The sequence below is a fragment of the Lottia gigantea genome, assembly GCF_000327385.1.
Source record: "Lottia gigantea unplaced genomic scaffold LOTGIsca_16, whole genome shotgun sequence".
NCBI classification, from domain to species: Eukaryota; Metazoa; Mollusca; class Gastropoda; family Lottiidae; genus Lottia; species Lottia gigantea.
Window position 1 is genome coordinate 1,282,106 of NW_008707965.1, and position 22,174 is coordinate 1,304,279.

At 34.5% G+C, this 22,174-nt stretch overlaps 4 protein-coding genes across 4 annotated transcripts in view; 2 read left to right on the forward strand and 2 right to left on the reverse strand.

The window, feature by feature from the left end:
* Positions 1–2,389: 2,389 nt before the first annotated feature.
* Positions 2,390–3,262, forward strand: LOTGIDRAFT_54849 (hypothetical protein; the record flags this gene model as incomplete). Its single annotated transcript, XM_009051065.1, has 1 exon — positions 2,390–3,262. A coding segment is annotated over one exon (873 nt), but the record flags the coding sequence as incomplete, so codon positions are not given.
* Positions 3,263–6,627: 3,365 nt separating this feature from the next.
* LOTGIDRAFT_113159 (hypothetical protein) lies at positions 6,628–10,275 on the reverse strand (the record flags this gene model as incomplete). Its single annotated transcript, XM_009051181.1, has 6 exons — positions 6,628–6,732; positions 6,799–7,096; positions 7,373–7,511; positions 7,548–7,769; positions 9,654–9,789; positions 9,832–10,275. 6 exons carry the CDS (start codon positions 10,273–10,275, stop codon positions 6,628–6,630), a joined length of 1,344 nt encoding a protein of 447 aa, XP_009049429.1.
* A 3,662-nt stretch (positions 10,276–13,937) lies between these two features.
* Positions 13,938–16,088, reverse strand: LOTGIDRAFT_158219 (hypothetical protein; the record flags this gene model as incomplete). The annotated part of the gene is made up of 3 exons (XM_009051182.1): positions 13,938–15,018; positions 15,510–15,561; positions 16,073–16,088. 3 exons carry the CDS (start codon positions 16,086–16,088, stop codon positions 13,938–13,940), a joined length of 1,149 nt encoding a protein of 382 aa, XP_009049430.1.
* A 3,523-nt stretch (positions 16,089–19,611) lies between these two features.
* LOTGIDRAFT_158220 (hypothetical protein) overlaps positions 19,612–22,174 on the forward strand; it is a gene marked incomplete at both ends in the record, with an annotated part of 5,665 nt that continues 3,102 nt past the window's right edge. Inside the window, one exon of the mRNA XM_009051183.1 lies at positions 19,612–20,134. Coding sequence (XP_009049431.1) covers positions 19,612–20,134 — 523 coding nt within the window. The remainder of the gene's footprint in view (positions 20,135–22,174) is intronic.

The window sequence follows — 22,174 nt, forward strand, 5'->3', positions numbered from 1 at the left end:
CAGCGTCTCAAGACAAGACGAATCATCTTTTTAACTTTCAAACACGGATATTTCTGGACACACATGGATTTGTAAGCTGTGAAATGATTGGCTTAGCTAAAAAATTTCAGTCTTTGAGACTAAGGTATGATTGGTCATACAAATGGTGCATTTGCCCCTTTAATGCTATGTCTTGCTTTATAAGGATAATGACATAATAGATCTTGGAAAAACTCTATATAGACCCTGAAATAGATTCATAAAATTTTATAACCCAGTTTTTGTGACAAATGGTGATCTGGAAGAGTGAATATGACCTGACTTGCTAGTGACATCCTCTACAGGAAGCCTTGTATACTGTTATAGTCAATAAAATAATTAGAATTTAAAATTCCTAAGCTTACAGAATGGACATTATATAACCTACTTTTTCAGTTAAATAGCCCTGTTGCTGGAAAATTGAAGTTTCAACACCTCTCTCCTTACTGTTTAAAACAATCCCTCTAATTTAAACTCCACTCCCAAACCTTCTGCAAACCATGTAGCGGTATATATTCATTTCATATTGTGAACTACTTGATTAAATGAAACGAACTGGCTCTTACTCAAGTTACTTCCCTTTGACTACTCTCTGGACGGGATATTGACAAGAACCAGAGGCCAGTATGTTTCTTGAAATATTCGTTCTACAGCTGCCGCAATTAAACCGAACAATATAAGGTGGGTACATTCGACTTCTCAAATGTACGGAATCCATGGCTGATTGACATAAAGCGAATCGGGAGAGCCCAGGGGAAGTCTGTTATTACCAATTGGTAATATATATACAATTGGGCATACTTCGATTCGTTTGACAAAATGATTTTAGTTACCTTGGCTGAAAATGTCATTAATGATGGTCAGAGCCAAGGATAATATTCCATCCTCAGTTGAATTTTTTAGAACTATCATCTAATGCAGTCAGCTAATCCATGCTAATGAGTCTTTGTTCTCCTGAAAATGGTGCTTTAAAGATGGGTTTGCTTATTGTTTAGTGTCAAATTAAACAAACAATTGGTGTTTCTAATGAATTATCATGTAATCTTAATCATATCATTATGTTTTTATTGCATATAATGAAGAGTTTTAACCAATCATAAATGTCCATGTGTGTACAGTCTGGATAATAAAAAAAATACTTTTTGACCTTACTTGATTGGTCACTCATTGGAATTCTACTGGTATTTCTCTTCTAATTTAGCTAATTATGAATTAACTATGGACATGTGAGACAAACTGGTACCTTTAACTTTTAATACAGGTCTGTTGCTGTGGGTACCTTTATTGTGCACCGTTATTGGTATTTAGTCGAACTTGGCAAATATTGTAAACGAGTTAACAATGCTAATACCTGTTAACACTTTTTTTGGGAGTCTACAAAATAGTACTTTTTTATATATTTTACATTCCAGTGCTTGGAAATGATCATTGATTAGATATTTTGTGTCTGTTGCAAGGAAGTGATAGCTGATTGAAACATTTAATTCAACATAACTTAGACCTCTATTATTTGAATAAGCCTCAACCCTACTATAAGAATGTAAGCTTTGGAATGGAATCCTTTATCAAGATAATATCGCTGTTTATAAGCTGCTATTGAAGCAGCCAATTTTTTCAAAATCATACATTTAATTGAGCAATGGAGACATTCAGTCGGCCTTCTCAATACACAGAATTAATTTCACCAGAGAGTTGTGTGTCTCAGATCACCGAAAGTAGTGAAAAATATCTCTCTTACCAGAGTTCATCAATACAGGACATCATTCAAATATCAAACTATATCGTCGGCCATGATGCTTTACGCTGTCAGATTATCGCCCAATGCAACGCCATTTTAACGGAAGCCATTAGCAACAACGACGCCATTTTCAAATTGTGCAATACATTGCATTATCATCATAGTAACTTCAGGGATGAAATTCGCAAATATTCAAGTTCAGCTTCAGAAAACAAATCTGCAGTAGATTCGAGGAATTCCAAGTTAAAGGATGTTTATGATGATTTTGTTGAGATTTTAAATGAAGGTGTTGGTGAATTGGGATCTTCAAAAATAGAATCAAAACCAGCTGAAGAATCTGTAAATATGGCTGAAACAGAAGCTCCAGCTTCAAGGACATCGGAGACAACCCCAGCTTCTCAATCACCAGAGACAACCCCAGTTTCAAAGAAACCAGAAGCAAAGTCAACCCCACCAGCATCAAAAGCTGAAAAGAAAAAGCAGGCACCAGTAGCAGCAGAACCAGTAATTGAAGAGGAGGAAACAATTTCGGAGCCAGAGGAAAGTGAAAAAGAGGCTGAAGATGATGATGACTGGTTGCCTGATGAGAAACCAGAAAAAGAGGAAAAACCAGCGAAGAAAGTTCGAAATTTCAAAAAGAAACATACGTGTGATGCATGCGACAACGCATTTAGAAAAAAACAAGATTTGGAAAGTCATCGTTTAAAAGTTCATGGAATTAAGGATTTCAAATGTGAGGTCTGCAATGAAGCGTTTGAAACGAAGGCGAAGCATAAATTTCACATGAGATCTCACGATAGTCGTGATCGCGAAAAGTTTCCGTGTGAGGTAATGATGTGCACCAGAGTATTCCAAACTAAAAGTGGTCTGGATCTGCATAAACTACGTGTCCACGATATCAAACCGAAATGTGGTCGATGGCTGGAATGCACATACTGTAACGATTACTTTCGCTCAAGACCTGATTTTGAGAAACATTTACGAAAACATACCAACGAGAAACCATTCGTTTGTGAGATTTGCGGCAATAAATTTAAACTTGAAGAATCCTTAAAATACCATATTTTAGCCCACAAGGGAGAGAAACCATACAAATGTAAAAGTTGTGATTTCATGGGCCGTAGTAAAAGTATTTTAAGAAATCACGTCAAATCACATCATACCCTAAATCGCGTTAAAAACTTTATATGTGATCTTTGTGGAAAGTCGTTTTTTAGTCGAAACGCTTGGCATGATCACACACTTCATCATACCAACAGACAACCGTACGAGTGTGATTTATGTGAGAAGAAATTCGCGCGGAAACGAAATTTAACGGAGCACAGAGAAATCCATTTAGGGACTGATAATTTGAAAACATTTTCTTGTGAAATCTGTGGCCATACAACACGTCAAAAGTACAACATTGTGGTTCATATGAGGACACATACGAAGGAGAAACCCTATAAATGTGACATTTGTGGGCAATTTTTCATGTATACTGTCACACTTCAGCAGCATAAAAGATCGTGCATGGGACCTGGGGTTTCACGAAATGAGTTTAAAGATGAGGGTCCATTGTCTATGGCTAGCTATGGGCTCTTCCCTCCTAAATATTTTTAAATATTCGAATAAATTCATGAATATTAGGGCATCTAATGTTATGGATTGAACAGATGTTTTTATAAATATTTTATGTTTATTGGGGACACTGATGGCATCAATTTGCATTATGGCAATTTTCAGATGTCTATTGTTACTGCATATCAATCAAATTAGGTGTTTGATGAAGTCACTATTTGCGATAGGCCTTAAGCAATAAAGCAAACTCGCTATTAGTGATGTCATCAAACACTTCTTTTGTGGAATTGCAGGAACCACAGATGTCTGATTGAAAATGGTGCAAATGATACTGTCAGTGTCCCCCCTACACATATTTTTTAAAGAAAAACCTCTTAACAATCCTTTTGCAATATCTTATCAGTAGTTATATACATCTTTTCTCTCAGTGGGGAAGGATATTTTGATGATAAGAATCAATAAATGTTTAAGCACAAGATGGCTCAATGTAAAACACAGTGTTTAAATAGTTACTGAATGAATATTATGTTGGAAGTTGTTTTAAAATATGTCTTATATATGTCTAGTGTGTTATCAGCTCAGAAATATTATATTATTATGTGTAAAGGGGATTCAAAAGAAGATTCCAGGTTTTGTACTTCACAATGTCAAGCTATTACAAACAGATGACATTATGAAGATGGGTTTTTGTATGTGTATCAGGGACACTTATAAGTTCTGTTCGCACCATTTTTATTCCCCATCCTTTATCTGGTTTTATATTAAAACTTTACCAGATTCGATATAACTTTAGCAAATACCATTAAATGTTGTAGTGATTGAAAACTGGTCAAATTTCTCAGGATTAACACGAACCAGAGATATGAGACAGAACATCTGTATGATGCAAATGAAGTCTTCATGTGTCCAAAATTCATAAATGGTAAACAATTTGTTGAATTTTTGCATTTATTATTAAATGTTTTTATTTTTAATATATTCTACTAAAATTGCAATATAAATTAAGGCAAAAATATGTTAAGATATATATTATATCCTTTTATCAAATAGAAGTTAAAATCCAGATGTGGATATTTCGTTTCCTATTTGTATCTGTGAGTTACCACACTTGCCATCTTTAATCTGAAAAAAATATTTATTTAAAGGGACAGGTGGCATTTTGGGGGGTTGATTTTAGTCATGAATATATGTAAATAGTCTTCAGAAGTACTAGAAATGAACAAAAATCACATACTTACTTTAAAAATACTTCAAACTAGGAATTTTACTGACTATTTTTATATACCGGTATATCTTTTCTATATATCACAGAGTATCTTAAATTGGCAAGTCATCATTTTAACATTTAAATGCAGATAATTCTGGACACATATGGCTCAAATTTCGACGCTGAACTGTAAACACTATTATTGATTAGCTCAGCTAAAAAATTCCAGTTTCTGAGACTAAAAAATGCCTACCTGTCCCTTTAAATTTGAATTTTGACTAAAAATTTATTGTAGATTTTGCTCGTCCATTAAAACCATCGTTAAAGTTTGATATACAAAGAATAAAATATTAACATCCCAGATTATTTATATACTGTGATGCATAACTATTTATACAGATCACAGATGATCAGGGAAATAACCCACAGAAACAAAAGGAAATGAAACATCTGATAGTGGAAAATGGGTTATGCAGAAACTTATAAAATAGTATTAGTGTATCTAAATTTTTAGAAATTAATATTAAATTTTTATAATATATTTTGATAGAGTAATCTTAGTAAAAGTGTTTTTTACAAGCTTACTGTAGTCTACTTGTCAACTATTTGTTATATTTATTGTTCTTAAGTTGGTGGTATTCACTATTTGTTGTGTTTTGTTTTGCTGTTATATTAGCTTTTCCTTCTATGTTGTCAATTATTAGTAAATATGCTATAAAATAAATATTTATGCTACCTCATTTAAGGTTCAAAATTCACGTTAGAATACAGATATTGAAGGAATATGAAGTGTTTTTCTAACTTTATTATGTTTATGTATCAGGGCCATTTATGGCTTACATTACATCTTTTCAATTTTCTCTCAAATGTCTGTGGTTTCTTGAAAAAGTTTCTGACTTCTCATTTCTCATAGGGCCTGTGCTATAACTATGTCATAAAATCCTTCGTTTGAGTTGAATTATTTGCAAGACCCACTGACGTCATGACTGAAAATAGGAATGGTGCAAATTGAAGCTATGGATGTACTCTATTCACATAAAAAGTTTAATGTCAACTATCCATTTGAGAATCTCGAAAACTGAATATATTAATAGAAATGCAAAAAAAGGTTATATAGGCAGATTTTGTGCCCTTTCCTGCTCATGATTGAGCTGTTGAAGAAGGAATAAAGGAAATCTGCTTCTTCTTCCTTCCTATATAGAGGTGGTAGGTGTCACTTTTCAAATACCCAAAGGTACTTCTCTTTGGAGGAGCCCACTACTATACAACTATTACTCTTGATTTTGCCACACTTTGGACAAGATTTAGATTAACGGTGTTGTCTTGCTTGTATGGAATTTTAATCGGAAATAAGAGAATTATGTAAATAATAGAGATTTAATAACAAATTAACAAGAAATATACCAAACAATCACCCAATATATTAAATAAATAACGAAGAAAGAGAGGAATTTTTCCCCTTAAATATTGTAAGTTCTCAACCTTATTAGGCTGCTAGCCTGGTTGTATGACCTCAGTACCACATCTTAAAGAATAGTAAAGAGGTTTTCTAAATGATACCATCATTATGCACCATTCTAATTTTCAATTAGACGTGTAGTTCCTGTAATTCCACTAAACAAAGTGTTTGATGACTAAGGCCCTTAGCAATAAGTTACGTCATCACACTCTTAGTCTTTGTTGAATTACAGGAACCACACATGTCTGATTGCAATTGGAATGGTGCCAATTGGTGCCTATACACATAAATTTTTTTAGAAAAACTCTTTACAATCCCTTTAAATAATATACAATATAATATCATATTTCTCTGTAGGCAGTGTGTTTCCTAAATCAATTTTTTAAAATTAAAAAAGAATATCAAATCTTACTATCTTTTCTATCACACATGAGTATCTTTAAACTCTGACCCCAAAAAAAACAAATCTCACTATCCTTTCAAAATTGTTTTTAAAAAAAACCAAGAGCGCCCAACCAGCATTTTACAACAATATTACTCATGAGTATCTTAAAACTCTGACCCCCAAAAAAACAACAACAAATACATTTGTGCCCACTGAAATTTGATTTCCCACAATAGTGCAGTCAGTAACAAATATTTTTCTTAAATATTTTGTCCCAATGAGACAGTTTTGTGAATTTTGACATGTTCCAAAAAATTCAGTTTATTTTCAAATTTTTCTTCACAATCCACACATTTATATGAATCCTCAGCAGAAATCACAATCTGCACGTTTTTATTTGAAGAAAAACTTGTCAGTGGTGAGGAATTGACACTGACAGTATTGTGAGATTTTAGATGTCTTGTTAAGTTGCCTTTGATTATGAAATTCTTGGCACAAATTTTACATTCGTATTCGTTTTCGTCTCGATGTAGCGTCATGTGATTCTGTAAGGATTTTAAATTACTGTATCGTTTATCGCAGTGTGAACAGGTTAAAGGTTTCTCCAGATGAGTTTTAGCATGATATTCCAGGTTTGATTGATCAGAGTATCGTCGGTGACAAAGACTACACTCGAAAGGGTTCTCAGCATTGTGAAACTCGTCTAGATGCGTTTTAAGAGTTTGATTGCTGCCAATGGAAGTAGAGCATAAGTTACATATAATGGCATGAGTGTCCATATGTTGTTTCAAAGAAATTTTAGTGTCAAATACATCCCCACATACATAGCATTCCAATGTAACAGCTCTCCTTTTGGTAATTTTGGGAACAACTTCAGAACTACTAAGATGTTTTGCCGCTTCATGTCTTTTGAATTCAGCTTCAGAGCGAAATTTCATGTCACAAATTTTACAGACTAGCCAATCACTTAGTTTCAGGCGATTATGGGTCTGCCAGTGTTTCAACATATTTCCATTTTGACCAAATCGTTTTCCACAAACTGGGCAAGAATAAGGACGTTCATTTTTGTGTGTACGCATGTGTATAGTCAAATACGTTTGCTGTTGGAAAGTTTTTGAGCAGACGGTACACGTGAAGGTTCTTCCTGAATTTTTAATGGATTTCTTCCTGCCTTTCCCACTTGGTGGCATCTTTTCCTTTTCATGTGTTCGCAGATGTTCATTTAACCTTCTCTGACAAATAAAACTTTTAGAACAAGAAGAACATGAATATGGACGAACTTCAAGATGTGTCAGCTCATGTGCACGAAGATGTGACATCAAAATGAATGTTTTGTTGCAAATGTCACATTCGTGAGGTCGTTCACCAGTGTGAGATCGATAATGAAGACCCAGAAGTTTTGCTGAGTCATAACTTTTATCGCATCTATCACATGGATAGGCCTTGACATGAAATTCAATATGTGTTTGGTAAGATTGTTCATTGTTGTATCGTTTGAAACAGAACGAACACTCGTATGGATAGTCGAAGGAATGAATTTCACGACTATGAGTTCTTAAATCATTTGTACTTGCTTTAACGACCCCACAAATTTCACACATGAGATTTTCTGGTTTGATGTTATGTTCAGCCATTTTATGTTGAAACACCTGCTGCCTTCCTTGGAAGAGTTTACGACAGATATCACATTCGTTGCCTTTGTTTTGATTATGACGCTTAATGTGGTGTTTCAAATTGGACTTGTCCTTGAATGGCTTGTAACAAATGGAACAGGTCATGGAATCACTTGATATTTGCAATGGTTTAGGTGAAACTCTGTTATCATATTCATCAATCCTGAAAACTCTTGGACTGTTCCTCTGGACCTGACCATCATCAGGCACAATATAAGATGAATTATCCTCTTCAACTTGATTGAGGTCCTTGATCTCGATGAATTTTGTTGTGGGTGACATTATATCCAACACATCCGATGATGCATCAACTGATGGGATGACATTCTCCAGATTCTTAGAAGTAGCTACTTCTTCAACAATCTCAGTTTCAGGATCAAAGTACTGAAGCTCCATCAATTGATCATTGACTTTGAAATAAATCACTTTTGGATTTTTTGATGAAGGGTCGACGGTTCCTTGAACAATTTCATCAACACTAACCATTTCTGATTTCATATCTGCAAGGTCTGGTTTTGAGTTTGATTGCTCATCAGTGTCCATAAAATTCAAAATGTTGGAAACCGATTGTTCTGTTTCTTGATTGTCTTGGTGAACAGTGGACATTTTCTTTGGGCTTTTCAAAGAAGGTCTTGCATCCACTGCAGAAGTTGAGGGCTTGTCTAAAGTGAAATCTGATTCGGATGCTAAGAATTTGTATAGCTGACTAGAAGTGGATACAGAAGACCCTGGTGGTTGTTCTGGAGAGGTTATCTGGTAGAAATGATCCAGCAAGGCTGTGGATGGAGTTACCTCCTCTTGCAAGTTCTTGCCTTGACCATCGAGCTGAGCTGAATGCTTTGGTGAATTTACTTCAGTATCAGGTTTTGACCATTCCTCAGACTTTTGGTTTGTTGGAACGCTCTGATTTGCTGATATAGTCTTTAGCACACCAGTTTCATAGTCTGAAGGTGTATCTATGGTTATCATATTCGCAATGTTATCACTGGTACCAGACACAGTCTCGTATGCACCAGCCTCGGAGAAGCTGGTGGTAAAACTAGGTACAGCAGTATCAGTCGTGGTTTGGTTTGGTCTGGAAGATCTGATAGTCAAAACAGAACGTCCAACTTGAACTGAGGGCTGGTTTGTGTTCCAGAAAACTTCTCCTTCCCAAACTGGTTCTGACTTTATGATTTTTGTCAAAGTGTCGTTTATCTCTTCTTCATCAATGTCGCTCATTTCTTCCAAATCTTCACAATCAATATCAGAATCTTCTGCAAATTCTTTTTTGATGATTTTTCTCTTCTGCTTCCTTTCCTTTCTGAATGAGCAGCATTTTTTGTGTCGATTTAAGTTGCTCCATGAGAAAAAGACTTTTTGGCATGAATGGCATTTAATATGTGAATCTGGATTATGTGAGGCTTCATGCATCTTCAATTTTGTCAAATGGTTGAATTGTTTACTACAATATCTACATGCATGCTTTTGGGCTCTTCTATGGATTCGCATGTGGTACTTATATGCTCGAGTGTTACAGAAGGTTTCTTGACATTCTAAACATTTCAAACAATCAGCTTCTGGTTTGGAGATTTTCGGTTGATGCATTCGCTTGATATGATTATTCATATTACCAACTTGAACAAAGCCTCGTGAACAGATAGGACAATAGTAAGGTTTAACACCATTATGAATTCTCATATGCACAGTCAAGTATGTTTGTAGAGCAAATGATTTGGAACACTCTGTACATTGGAAAGGTTTGTGCACCTCAGGCTTTTCTGGTCTTGGTTCAGTTGTTTGATTAGATACATGCATCTTAGTTTTCACATGACTTCGTAGTTGGATTATAGTTTTAAAAGACACATTACAAAGTTCACAATGATATGGAGTCTCTTTAACATGTTTTGACTCAATGTGCCGAAACAAGTACATCCTTGCCGTAAATTTTTCAGGACAGTTTGGGCATTCAAATGGCTTTTCTCCAGTATGGCTTCTTATGTGAAGCTTCAGACTAAACTTATCTCTGTAATATTTGCCACAAATTTCACAAGGTAGTGCAGTGTTGGTTTCAACATGGTGATCCATATGAGCTTGAAGATCATCTTTGGATTTGAACAACAACCAGCAAATTCTGCACTGATCTCCTGAATTGTGGACATCAACAGAATGTTGACGAAGGTCTTCCAATTTGTTAAAAATCAGTTCACAAATTTGACATTTGTATTCATACTTCTCCACACCATGTTCAAACATCATGTGCTGTAGTTTCTGTTGCTTCCCTTGAAATAAATGATGACAAATCTCACATTCATTCCCCTTGTTCTGTCCATGGCGTAAAAAATGCTTATGACAATTGTTGGGATCTGTAAAGTGCTTTCCACATACAGTACATGTTGCAGTTTTTGGAACTTTACTGTTATTTGTTCGTACTTCTACTGATAAACCAATATCTTCCATCATGATGCTGAAATGAAGAACAGAGTATCATTATTAAAGATCAGCTGGTGGATTTAATACAGATGAAATAATAACCATTGAAAATATGAAGAAATAAAAGAAAATTTAGGCGAGTTTTTTTTAAGTTACCGTACCAACCGGATATTTTTACATGTAAATTAAGATCTTATCCAATTCTTATTGAAAATCCGGCACATATGTATAGAAAATGTCCTAAAGACAAAAATTACAGTCAGTCATTTTGTAGCTACAATCCAAGACATGTCTGACAAAAGACAGATAAATCTTGTAGCTACAATCCAAGACATGACGGACAAAAGACAGATAAATCTTGTAGCTACAATCCAAGAATGACTGACAAAAGACAGATAAATCTTGTAGCTACAATCCAAGAATGACTGACAAAAGACAGATAAATCTTGTAGCTACAATCCAAGAATGACTGACAAAAGACAGATAAATCTTGTAGCTACAATCCAAGACATGACTGACAAAAGACAGATAAATCTTGTAGCTACAATCCAAGAATGACTGACAAAAGACAGATAAATCTTGTAGCTACAATCCAAGAATGACTGACAAAAGACAGATAAATCTTGTAGCTACAATCCAAGACATGACTGACAAAAGACAGATAAATCAACAGCCCTGAGTTAGACAGGGAACTTTCAGCTTCTCATGGGGCAAATGAACCAGGCATCAGTCTACTCTTTTTCAAAACTAGGGGATCAACAAAATTCAAGCTTATAGTCTGAGCTTAAATGTATAGCACTGAGTCAATAAAAGGAGATATAGGGCTATAATTTGATGTACAACCTAAGTAAATACACCCCTAATTTTAAAAATGAGCTCTTCCATCATACATATACAGTTTCATATTGATACAAAGTATGCATGTTTGGAAAAGTTCAAATGCAGGTAGGAGGGTGTCTGGCGCAGTGACATACTATATCCAGCCTACAGTAGGATTCCATCTAGGCCATCTAGGTTTACTTACCAAGCAATTAGACAAGCTTCCTGTCCTGATAGCAACTATACACTTCTAATTTCAATTTTACTTTCTGAAATAAAAGAAAGGTAATTTAGAACTGGCAGGTTAAACTTAAATTGATAGACTATCAAGTCTCAGCAATAGTCAGAGTCCTAAAGGTTTCTGAATTACATTTTTTCCAAATATTTTCTTGAAATTTGATACTCTAAAAAAAAAGGCATCTTTCAGTAAAACACGTAGTGTATAATAATAAATTTGGAGCTAATTGGAATATCAATTAATGTCTTAAAACTGTTTCTTGTTTGATGAGATTCACTCACAAACAATATTTTTTTATATTTGACTTTTAAAGGGGGGTTTTTCAACAGAGCATGTTTACAGGCTATATGTATAAGGAGTGTCATTTAGTAAAATATAATGCTACTAAATTGAGGGCCTGTTTCACATAGAAAAAGCCACGAAGAGAAACTATGAATAATTTTCGATTTGAACACCAATTCAATGTCTTCGGTCGATATGGCATGAAAAGTTGGGCGATAAGACCTGCATAGTGATTGTGACATACAATCAAGTTCAAAAGTAACAAATTCAAGCGATTTTCTCGTGAATATGGGTGTAATGTAGTAACACATTGAAATAAATTCATTTGAACTTACGACTGCGGCATATGGTGTTTAAAATTAACAAAATCTTTATCTGTCTACTTTCTTCTTCTCCATCAAATCGCTCGAGCAAATCATGCAAGTTAATATACAAGAAAAGATAACTCTCATTAAACGGGAAATCGCCTCAACGTCACTTCGCCCTCCATAGGTAATCAAACAGACACATTTGCCCCAAATGAAGCACCGACACACATAGTACACCCAGAGTTAGAAATGTGTTTATTTATTTTCGTGTGATTGTCTTGCAATACAGTGCAGGAATCTATTGCCTTTGATGAAAGTGTTCACAAGGACTTGTGGTGAAGATGTCTATTCGAACCTGGAACCTTCGTGGATCATGTACCTTGTCTTGGAACATGGGTGTGGAGGGGGAACATGATCTCAGTCTAATTTACATTGCGGGAGTAATTTGGCCAATTGTTTCTTCTCGACGGGTCTTGTAGAGCTACCTCAATTTTGCTGTATTCGCTGGCGTTCTATCCTTACAAAATATAAAATCCCGTGATACAAGAATGGTGTCTATTGCAGTCAAGGCGAAGTTTTATTTCCTGTGTGATGACTATTGCTATTACATTACCTCTTTATAAAATATAGCGACTTTTTCATCTTGAATAAGGTTCTCGAGGACATTCATTTTTACACATTGTGTTACACGTAGGTATTTACGTCTTTCTTTTCTGCACTTGTTTTGGGCTTATGGGGGCTGGCAAACGCCACCCAGTTTTAAATTAGAGAGATTTTGCCAGTTCAGCGGCATTAGTCTGCTCTTATTCGATCTGCAACCGTCGTTAGACTCAATGTGCACCGACTGCAGAAAACCGGCCTCGGTTTATTGACTGAATGACATGTCAGCCCTTCTCTTATGCCAAATTGATAATGTAATTCGTTGAAACATTGTGTATATTTTGTCAGGCCCGTAGCTACAGACGAAACAAAAATGGATTGGCCCCCCTCCCCCTGAAAAAATTCTGACAAACGACCAATTCCAGTACCGCAACTAAACACCATACACCAATGCCCCTCCGGATATATTATACGGGCCTGCATTTTGAACTAAAGAGAGGATATTGAAGCCAAAACACTTTTTTTTAAAGAAATGAATAAAAGTGCTTATTACTTGTTCTCAATAAGATCTAAACTGTATTTGATTATCATTAAGTTGGTGAGATAATTAGAGTTTATTTACCTTAGAGAAATAAGACTCGCTTGATCGTGACTTGGGCTCATTTTGGTCAAATTAGTCATATCTTGCCCTGTTTGAGTCAGATATTGAATATGACAGATGTATGTATTGTTGGAGCTCGAAAAACAAATAGAACACCCATTTTAATCTACATTTATTTTTTGGACAATTTTAAAGAACTTACTATGTTAATTGAGTATATCTTACAGATAAAACTAAGAACCAGAATCTTGTAAATGGCTATATATGAAACTTAAGTGACTATATAATAAAATATAGGCTAATAAAGAAATCATGATACTTATGATGTTTGGAGTTGGATGAATCGGTGTCTGGATGAATGAATGAATGAATGGATTTACGAATGAATGAATGAATTCACGAATGGGTGTCTGGATGGATGAATGGATTCATGAATGGGTGTCTGGATGGATGAATGGATTCACGAATGGGTGTCTGGATGGATGAATGGATTCATGAATGGGTGGATGGATTGATGCTGCTGCTGTTGTTGATGATGATAATGATGATGATGATGATGATGATGATGATAATGATGATGATGATAATGATGATAATGATGATGATAATGATGATGATGTATCAGTACCAATGGCTTTTATGTGTTTAATGTCTGGATAAGATTAGCTGTGATTTTATCTAACATCGGTAACTCTTTCATATTCAAAATATTGCAATCAAAAATAGTAATATTAAAGGCACTATTCCACAAGGATTTTGCTATTGTTATAAACTTATCTTTCGATTGAATGTAACTTGAACAAAACGATTCCATTCGCCGTCGGACATCTTTGAAATGGTTTGTTTCATAGTGAATGTCGATTTCAAACGAATTTAGGTCCTTCCAGAATCTTGTCTGAAAGTGGTTGTAGATCATGACGTCCGCGAACTGGAATTCTTCCAATCGATTTCGATCACTTTCAGTTAATACAATTTTCTTTTTAGGTTTCGATGCCGAGTTTTGTTTTAAATACAGCACATCCTTTAAACTCCAACACAATTTCCTTCGTAACATGATCAAAGATTCATCAAAATAATCCAGTAACAGCACCAAGTTAAACTCCCTGTCCAGTTTTTGAATGTATTCCTCCACAAACGATTGGTTGTTATATTGAGTTTTGGGAATACCGAAATCATGAGCCATTTGATTGTGAACAAGATCGGTATTTCCAAATTTGTTCGGATCTTTTAAAAATTGTTCGAAAACGAAAGGTGTTTTAGAAAATGTAGAAAGTCTGTGGACAAGACCAAAATATTTGGCAGCCGAAGAAAACCGTTCTTCTGGATTGCGAACAATGGCGAGATAAAATGTGTCTCTCGGTAAAATCATGTCAAAAAACGTTCGGTTATACACTACGTGGTTCAAGAACATGTTATAGCGTTGTCCTTCCGGTAGAGGCAGAACCATGTCTTTAGTGAGAAAACTACTATTGCCTAAATAATTATACCTAGCAGTATGTTTTTTCTTATATGGAATCGCCATATTCAGTTTATTGTTGATAACGAAGCGACCCAACACGTTAAAAACGGTAGAGCTGCCTGCCTTGTGTACTTTCAGAAACATTATGTTGGTTTTGGGTCGACATTGTGAAGTAATGCTGCTGGGATGTGAACCGTAGGGTAAATTGACAGGAAAAGAGGTATAGTTACACAGCAAAACTAGTCCAATTATGCAACACCTGAAATAAAAACAAAAACCAATTCCACGTGACTTCAATGGACATACTCCATCAACTGGGAATCCTTTTATTCGTTTTTATTATATACAGTGTTGGCGTCAACCTGGCAAGACTGGGGGTACAAATAGGGGACAGACTGACTCAAGAATGGGGACAAACTATCGAGGCTGAATTCAAAATGCTGCAACTCTGTAGAGGTATCTTAGTCGCAAACCTCTCGTGGAGTGTCTGAAAGGGCTTTCCTGAGAAAATTTCCGAAAAATTGAATTGATTTGGTTCATTCTGACACATAATTTAGTTAAAAAATGTACAAAAAATCATATTTTAACATTTGTTTGAAATAAAGTGGGGATACAATTGCATCTCGTTACATTTCTTTTTATTTCGTTTTCATTTTATCATTTTGACTAGAGTTTCAAATTTTTGAATGTGTGAAAACATGAAACGAAATATTAATTAGATTAAGTCAGACAGAGTAATTATATACTTACATAGTTGAAAATATTGTCAATGTTGTTGTCATTCTGCTCCTTCTGAACAATCCTGTAACAATGAAAAGAGATTTCAGTGTTAAATATAACTTGTAGAATATAACACTCCTGTTTTTTTTATATACATTGAATAAAAATAAGAAATACACTCTTTATAGACTTGAATGATTTACAATTTTAACGAAAATGGACAAACATGATGCATGATTTATTTTTAAAAAAATCCTTGTTGAAAGCAGATGCATTCTCCCCCTTTAGAATATTAAATACTAACCACTAACCATACCTTAATAGTTAATGAAAATATTTTCAAGTTTGGTGAAAAGGCATGTGAAATAGTCTAACTGGCCAGTAACTGTGTTTTGGGTATTGGAATTAATAGAATGTAAAAATTCATCTTGTCAACTTAATAAAAATTCCATGCCAATAAATTCAAGACATTATTTAGGTTTTATTTTGAGAAATATCCGAGGTAAAAAAATAAAAATTTCTTTTTTCAAAATTTCGACTGAAATCTGAAATCTTCGTTTCTTTTATCATACCGATATATAAAGTCAACTCACCTTTATACCAGGGCATGCTAACAATACCTGTAGAATAGAATAAGTACTATTGTTAACTTGTGAAGAGCTGTAAACTCCTCAATGAGAACTGACACAGCTTCGACCAACACCGACAAACACACAGTGTCATTTCAACGAATCTTTGTTCTGTACCAGTTGTTTCTAATTAATATATATATATTTATCAATAATAACATTAAAGGGATTGAATATCTTAATTTGTTGAATTATAGTCAAACGGATATAGTACCATAACTTCTCCAAGTCAGATCGTATCGTTGCGTACGTCAGTAGTAGAATAAATAGAAATAAAGGTTTATGTCCTACCATTCTATACCCTATTGAACTAGTGTTATAAATTGAGTGTTTGTCCTTATTGTAATATGTACTTTATTAAAGAAACAGTGAAGTTGTATGTCCTACTGTTCTGTAAATTATGGTCCTAATGATTGAAATAGGGTTTTATATTCTACTATTATTTCCGTCTTGAACTAATGAATGAAATGGAGTTTTATATTCTGTTATTATGTCCCGTCTTGAACTAATGAATGAAATGGAGTTTTATATCCTATTATTATGTCCCTTGTACTAATGAAGTGAAAGGGTGTTTTATATTTTATTATTATGTCCCTTGTTGTACTAATGAAGTGAAAGGTTGTTTTATATCCTATTATTATGTCCCTTGTTGAACTAATGAAATGAAATAGAGTTATCATTATGTATCTTGTACTAATGATATGAAATGGAGTTTAATATCCTATTATTATGTCTCTTCTTTAAATAATGAAATGAAGTGTTTTATATCTCATTACTATGTCCCTTGTTGAACTATATCTTATTATGATGTATCTTGTACTAATGAAATGAAATGGAGTCTTATGTGAGACTGGTTCTCGGAAGATACCTAGACCTTCAACTCTCCCAATCCTTTGTTCCACTCAGTATTGATATTCTGAAAGAATTCCATGTTTCATGTTTCAGTGCTTTCTGATATCCAAATCCTCTGGGAATGAAAGAATAAATGATTTTCAAAATATAATTGTACAATCGATGGTGGATGTTAATTTTTTCTTTCTCTAGTTGAGTATAAAGACAAAAAAAAACAGCAAAAATATTTTACCAGCATAACAATTTAGATTTACCAGGAAACTGTCTACAAGCTGGTCTATTGCCCTTTTCTCCGGATTAATCCTACCATTTACCACTAGTTGACAGGTATCTAGCTGGAAGAGGGCTTATTTAAATTGAGCTCCGTCAGTCTGTCGCCTAATTGTAGACCTATAGTCTTGTCACTGTATGCATGCTAGTATTGTGGTGGGCGTGACTATCGACTGGGCATTCTCACTCATGAGGAAAACACGATGTCAGTCTACGGTTGAGCTCATCAACTTGGTATATTCCATATTGCTAATATTGTTTTTGGTAATTGTTATCGGACGTCACCAGTAAAATAAATCCTCGTGACTTTATAATGACAATAATGACTACAAACCTAAAATTAATGACGTCGATACAGTAGACTTATCACCAATATATGACTAGTTAATATCGTTATAGTATTATCGAATCAACAACCGTGTAATTTTTTTTTTTAAATACCTTCTTCATACCATTGCCAAGTAATCTGTTGCCATACAAGACTATGATCAGAATGGTACATAGTGGTACATAGTTTAACATGTACCGCGTAATTATCAATTCAATGTAGATATAATTATATATTCAAATATTTCAAAGGATACAAATCCCCGATATAATCGATTGTTGTTAGCTGTACAAAATTGTCCTCGCTTTTTCGCTCTTTTCCTAGCCCCCCTTTCCTCGCTCGCTTTCTCGCCTTTTTTCTCGATCTTTTCCTCGCTTTCTCGTGGCCAGGCTAATATCCTATAAATTTGTTTTCAATGTTTCAGGATTGTTCAGAAGGAACAGAATGACAACAACATTGACAATATTTTCAACTATGTAGGTTATGTAATTATGTAATTATTACTCTGTCTGACTCAATCTAATTAATATTTCGTTTCATGTTTTGATACTTTCAAAAATTTTATTCCAAAAAAGAACAGTTTGATTAAGTTGAAAAAAAAAACATTCTAAAAATAAATTTAAGTTGAAATTAATATGGTGACCAAACATCAGATTTTCTAGAAAGTATGTTTTGAAGTACATGTACAAACAATGTTTTATTGTTTTTTCTGCTTCAGGAAGCCCTTCTGAACACCATTCCAGTGGATGCAACTTTAGTACCCTTGGCTGCAATCCTTGGCTGCAATCCTCGATATTCCGAATACTATGTATCGAATTTTTGAAAACTGAAAATCTGGAGAAATGTGTCCCTTATTTGAAAGTTTTAACTTAAAGTACCCTGCCGTTAAATTTGGTGAAAAAGTTTACGTCAACATAATAACGTCTCTATGTTTTTGGTTCGTGTTGGAAAACTAGTGTACGCTCCGTTTTTAATCACTTCTTATAGAACAGATTTAAGTTGATCAAGGGAATATACAACATATAAGTAAATATCAGATTTAACAAATCTTTTCCTGTATAATTTACAATGTTAGTAATCATAACAAATTACATACTGCCCCTCTAACCTTAGACAAAATCACGAAACCGAAACAAAATGAAATAAAATGTAGAATGGAAGCTAGTCTAGTATGGTTTAGTTTTTCTCAAAACAGATGTCTTCTTAAAAATTAAAATGATGCAGAACGAGTCTATCAGTGTTCCCGATACACAAGCGCCGTAACTCTCGTGACCATGTTTGATGTTGAATGTACCTACATAGTCTTGGATTTTGTGTTTATTTCAGATGTAGCATAATGTTACTGGTGTTGCTATTGACCTATATCTCATTTCCTATCAACCTAAAGATGAAGGACAATTCATTCTACGTGTTACGGCAGAAATATTAGTACAACGCTTGTATTAAGAGTAACGCATTAAACGAAGTAAGCCCTAGAACTGTAAGTTGCACTATGATCAACGTAACGAACCGCCTTATTAAAAAACGCCGCCATTGTTTTATATTTCATAGAATTCTATTGATCATTAATTGACGCATATACCCCCTCACAAGTTGTAAGTGTAAAGTAATAATGTTTTAAATACAACGTTAACGAACATATGAATTAACGGCAATATAAATCCTGACATGGCATTTAAGCAATTTCATATTTTAAGACATTTATGCACTAAGCCTCCCCACGTGCATTGAATTCATCATAGTGACTGTTGTGGTAAATCTTTTACTGATATTAAAGAATATGTATTTTTGTCTTTACAGCTAAACCACGTCTTTTCACATCGTTTTATATACCCATATTGCTTAACGACATACTGTATAATCATCTAACGCATCAAACGAATTATTTGTGAACTGTGTGTGTAATAAAACGTAAAAATAGTAACTGAATTGTTTCTCCTTAATTCATGAAAGGAACGAACGTCCCGCCCACAGTGGGTGATGCCTTGCTGCATCATAAAGTTTAAAACTTGTGTAACCTTTCATTGTTTTTTGGAGAACAAAATAATGCAGTATGACTCATAAATATACCTGGTTTGAAAGCAATCCCTGGCGAGATGAAGACCAAACCTTCAATTCTCTACCTAAACTTGATTTGGATGTTGATGAAGATCAAATTACTTCTGTGTCGGATAAGACTTCATCAAGTGCGTTATTGGCTCGAGAAAATGCCAATCTAGCTGAACTGTCATTAAGAGCTCAAGCTCTTCAGACTGAAAACTTATTGTTACACAGAAAAGTGGAAGCACAATCAAAGTATGATGCCATGAAATTAAAAACGGAGCTAAATGTAGCTAGGGCTAGAAAAAAGGCTTTAAACGAACAATTATTTGAACAATCTATGCCGGTGTTGTCTCCCAAAATCCAATTCACAGACACTCCCTTAGATTTACCTGAAGATCTAGAATTACCTAGTGTGTATCCAGAGTCTAACGGTCAACAGCATTCAGTCCCTCAACCTTTGTCTACTCCAGTAAACGATATTGTTAAACGCCAAATAGAGCTTTCAGAAATGATCTTAGCTCAACAAAGACGAAGTCTCCTTCCCAAAGTGGAAATAACCAAATTTAATGGTGATGTTTCTCAATATAGAACATTTATCAAGGCCTTTGAGAATCGGGTTGAAAAATATGCAGCTGATAATACTGATAAACTATATTTCTTATGTCAATACACAACTGGTGATCCACATGAAGTAATCAAAAGCTGTTTACACATGGAACCGACTGTTGGTTTTCTCAAGGCAAAGCATCTTTTAAAAGAAAGGTTTGGAAATGTATTCAAAATAACTGCAGAATATATGAATACCTTATTGAAATGGCCAAAGATGAAACCTGACCAACATGTCCAGTTGGAGAAGTTTTCTCAAAAACTCTTAACTCGTTTGAATGCAATGTCTGATGTGCACTATTTGAAAGATTTGAATAATCCTCAAAATTTAAGGGAATTAATGGACAAGTTACCTTTCTACTTGCAAGATCGATGGCGAAGAAAAGCTCATAGCCTACAACGTGCTACTTTTGAACATTTTGTTAACTTTGTATGCGAAGAAGTAGCCATATCATCAAATCCTGTGTTTGGTAAAAACAGTCTAGTAATAGCTCAGCGGGTCAAAATAGTAAACCTGCGTTTCGTAATCAGTCCTTTGCAACAGGTGTAGATAAAAACAATAATAATCACAATGCTAATTATCAAAGACAGAGTACGGTGAAGTGTATCTTTTGTTGTGGATCTCATGACATTGATTTTTGTTCAGAATTTCTTAAATTGTCATATGAAGAAAGACGTTTATATTGCCGTCAGAATAGACTCTGTTATGGTTGTTTAAGAAAATATCATGACAGTAGAAACTGCAGAAACAAGAAAACTTGTAGGAAGTGTGGAAAGAATCACCCAACTGCATTTCACTTAGACAACCTATTATCAAATGAACATTCTTCAAGCGCTAAATATGAATCTAATTATAATCAAGGAAAGTATTCTCAGCCATATTACAGAGGTCCTCCACAACATTCAAACAATTCATTCAACAGTGCTAATGGTTATCAACCTAACGTACCTCAGAATAATGACTATCCCTCAAAAGTTCCTGTTGTCAGTAACGGATGTGCTGATATGCCAGATGAAGAAATAGACATTATGATGTCAATAGTACCGGTGAACGTGTATAACAAGGGCAATGATATCATGATAAAAACTTATGTGTTTATGGACCATGGGTCAAGTGGTTGTATATTAACGAAGGGTGCCTGTACACAATTACAAGCTAAAGGCATTGAAACACAGATATATTTAGGCACAATGCATGGACAAACCAATATTGAAAGCATGATTGTTAAAAATTTACAAGTGATTAGCTTAAATGGTGAACATTCAATTGATTTACCTCAGACATATGTGTTAAATGAGATTCCAGTGTCTAAGTCTAAGATTCCTCAACCAGACATTGTAAAACGTTTTGCTTATTTAAAGGAAATTTACATTCCAAAGTTGTATCCTGACATAGAAATCGGCCTGCTCATAGGTACCAATTGCCCACAAGCTTTAGAGCCATTGAAAGTAATACAAAGCCAAGGAAAAGGACCTTATGCTGTTTTAACAAGACTTTCATGACATTCATGAGGTTGATATTGCAAAAAATTTTGAGAAAATTCTTGAATCTGATTTTAAAGATTATGACAGCAATTCTCCCCCTTATTCTCAAAACGATTTGAAGTTCATGGATGTAGTGAATAATTCAACAAGTTACAATGATGGACATTATATAATTCCATTACCTTTTAAAGATAATTGTAGAAGTATTCCGAACAATAGAGAGCAGGCTGTGAGACGCTTACAGTCATTAAAACGGCGATTGACAATGTGTTCCACATTTCGAGATGATTATGTACAGTTTGTAAACGACTTATTAAAAAACAAGTACGCTGTGCCTTGTGAAAGTCAACCTGTCCCTGAAACAACCTGGTACATTCCACATCATGGGATTTATCATCCCAGGAAACCCGACAAACTTAGAGTTGTGTACGACTGTAGTGCCAAATGGAATGGTGTAGCGCTTAATGACATTTTGTTACAAG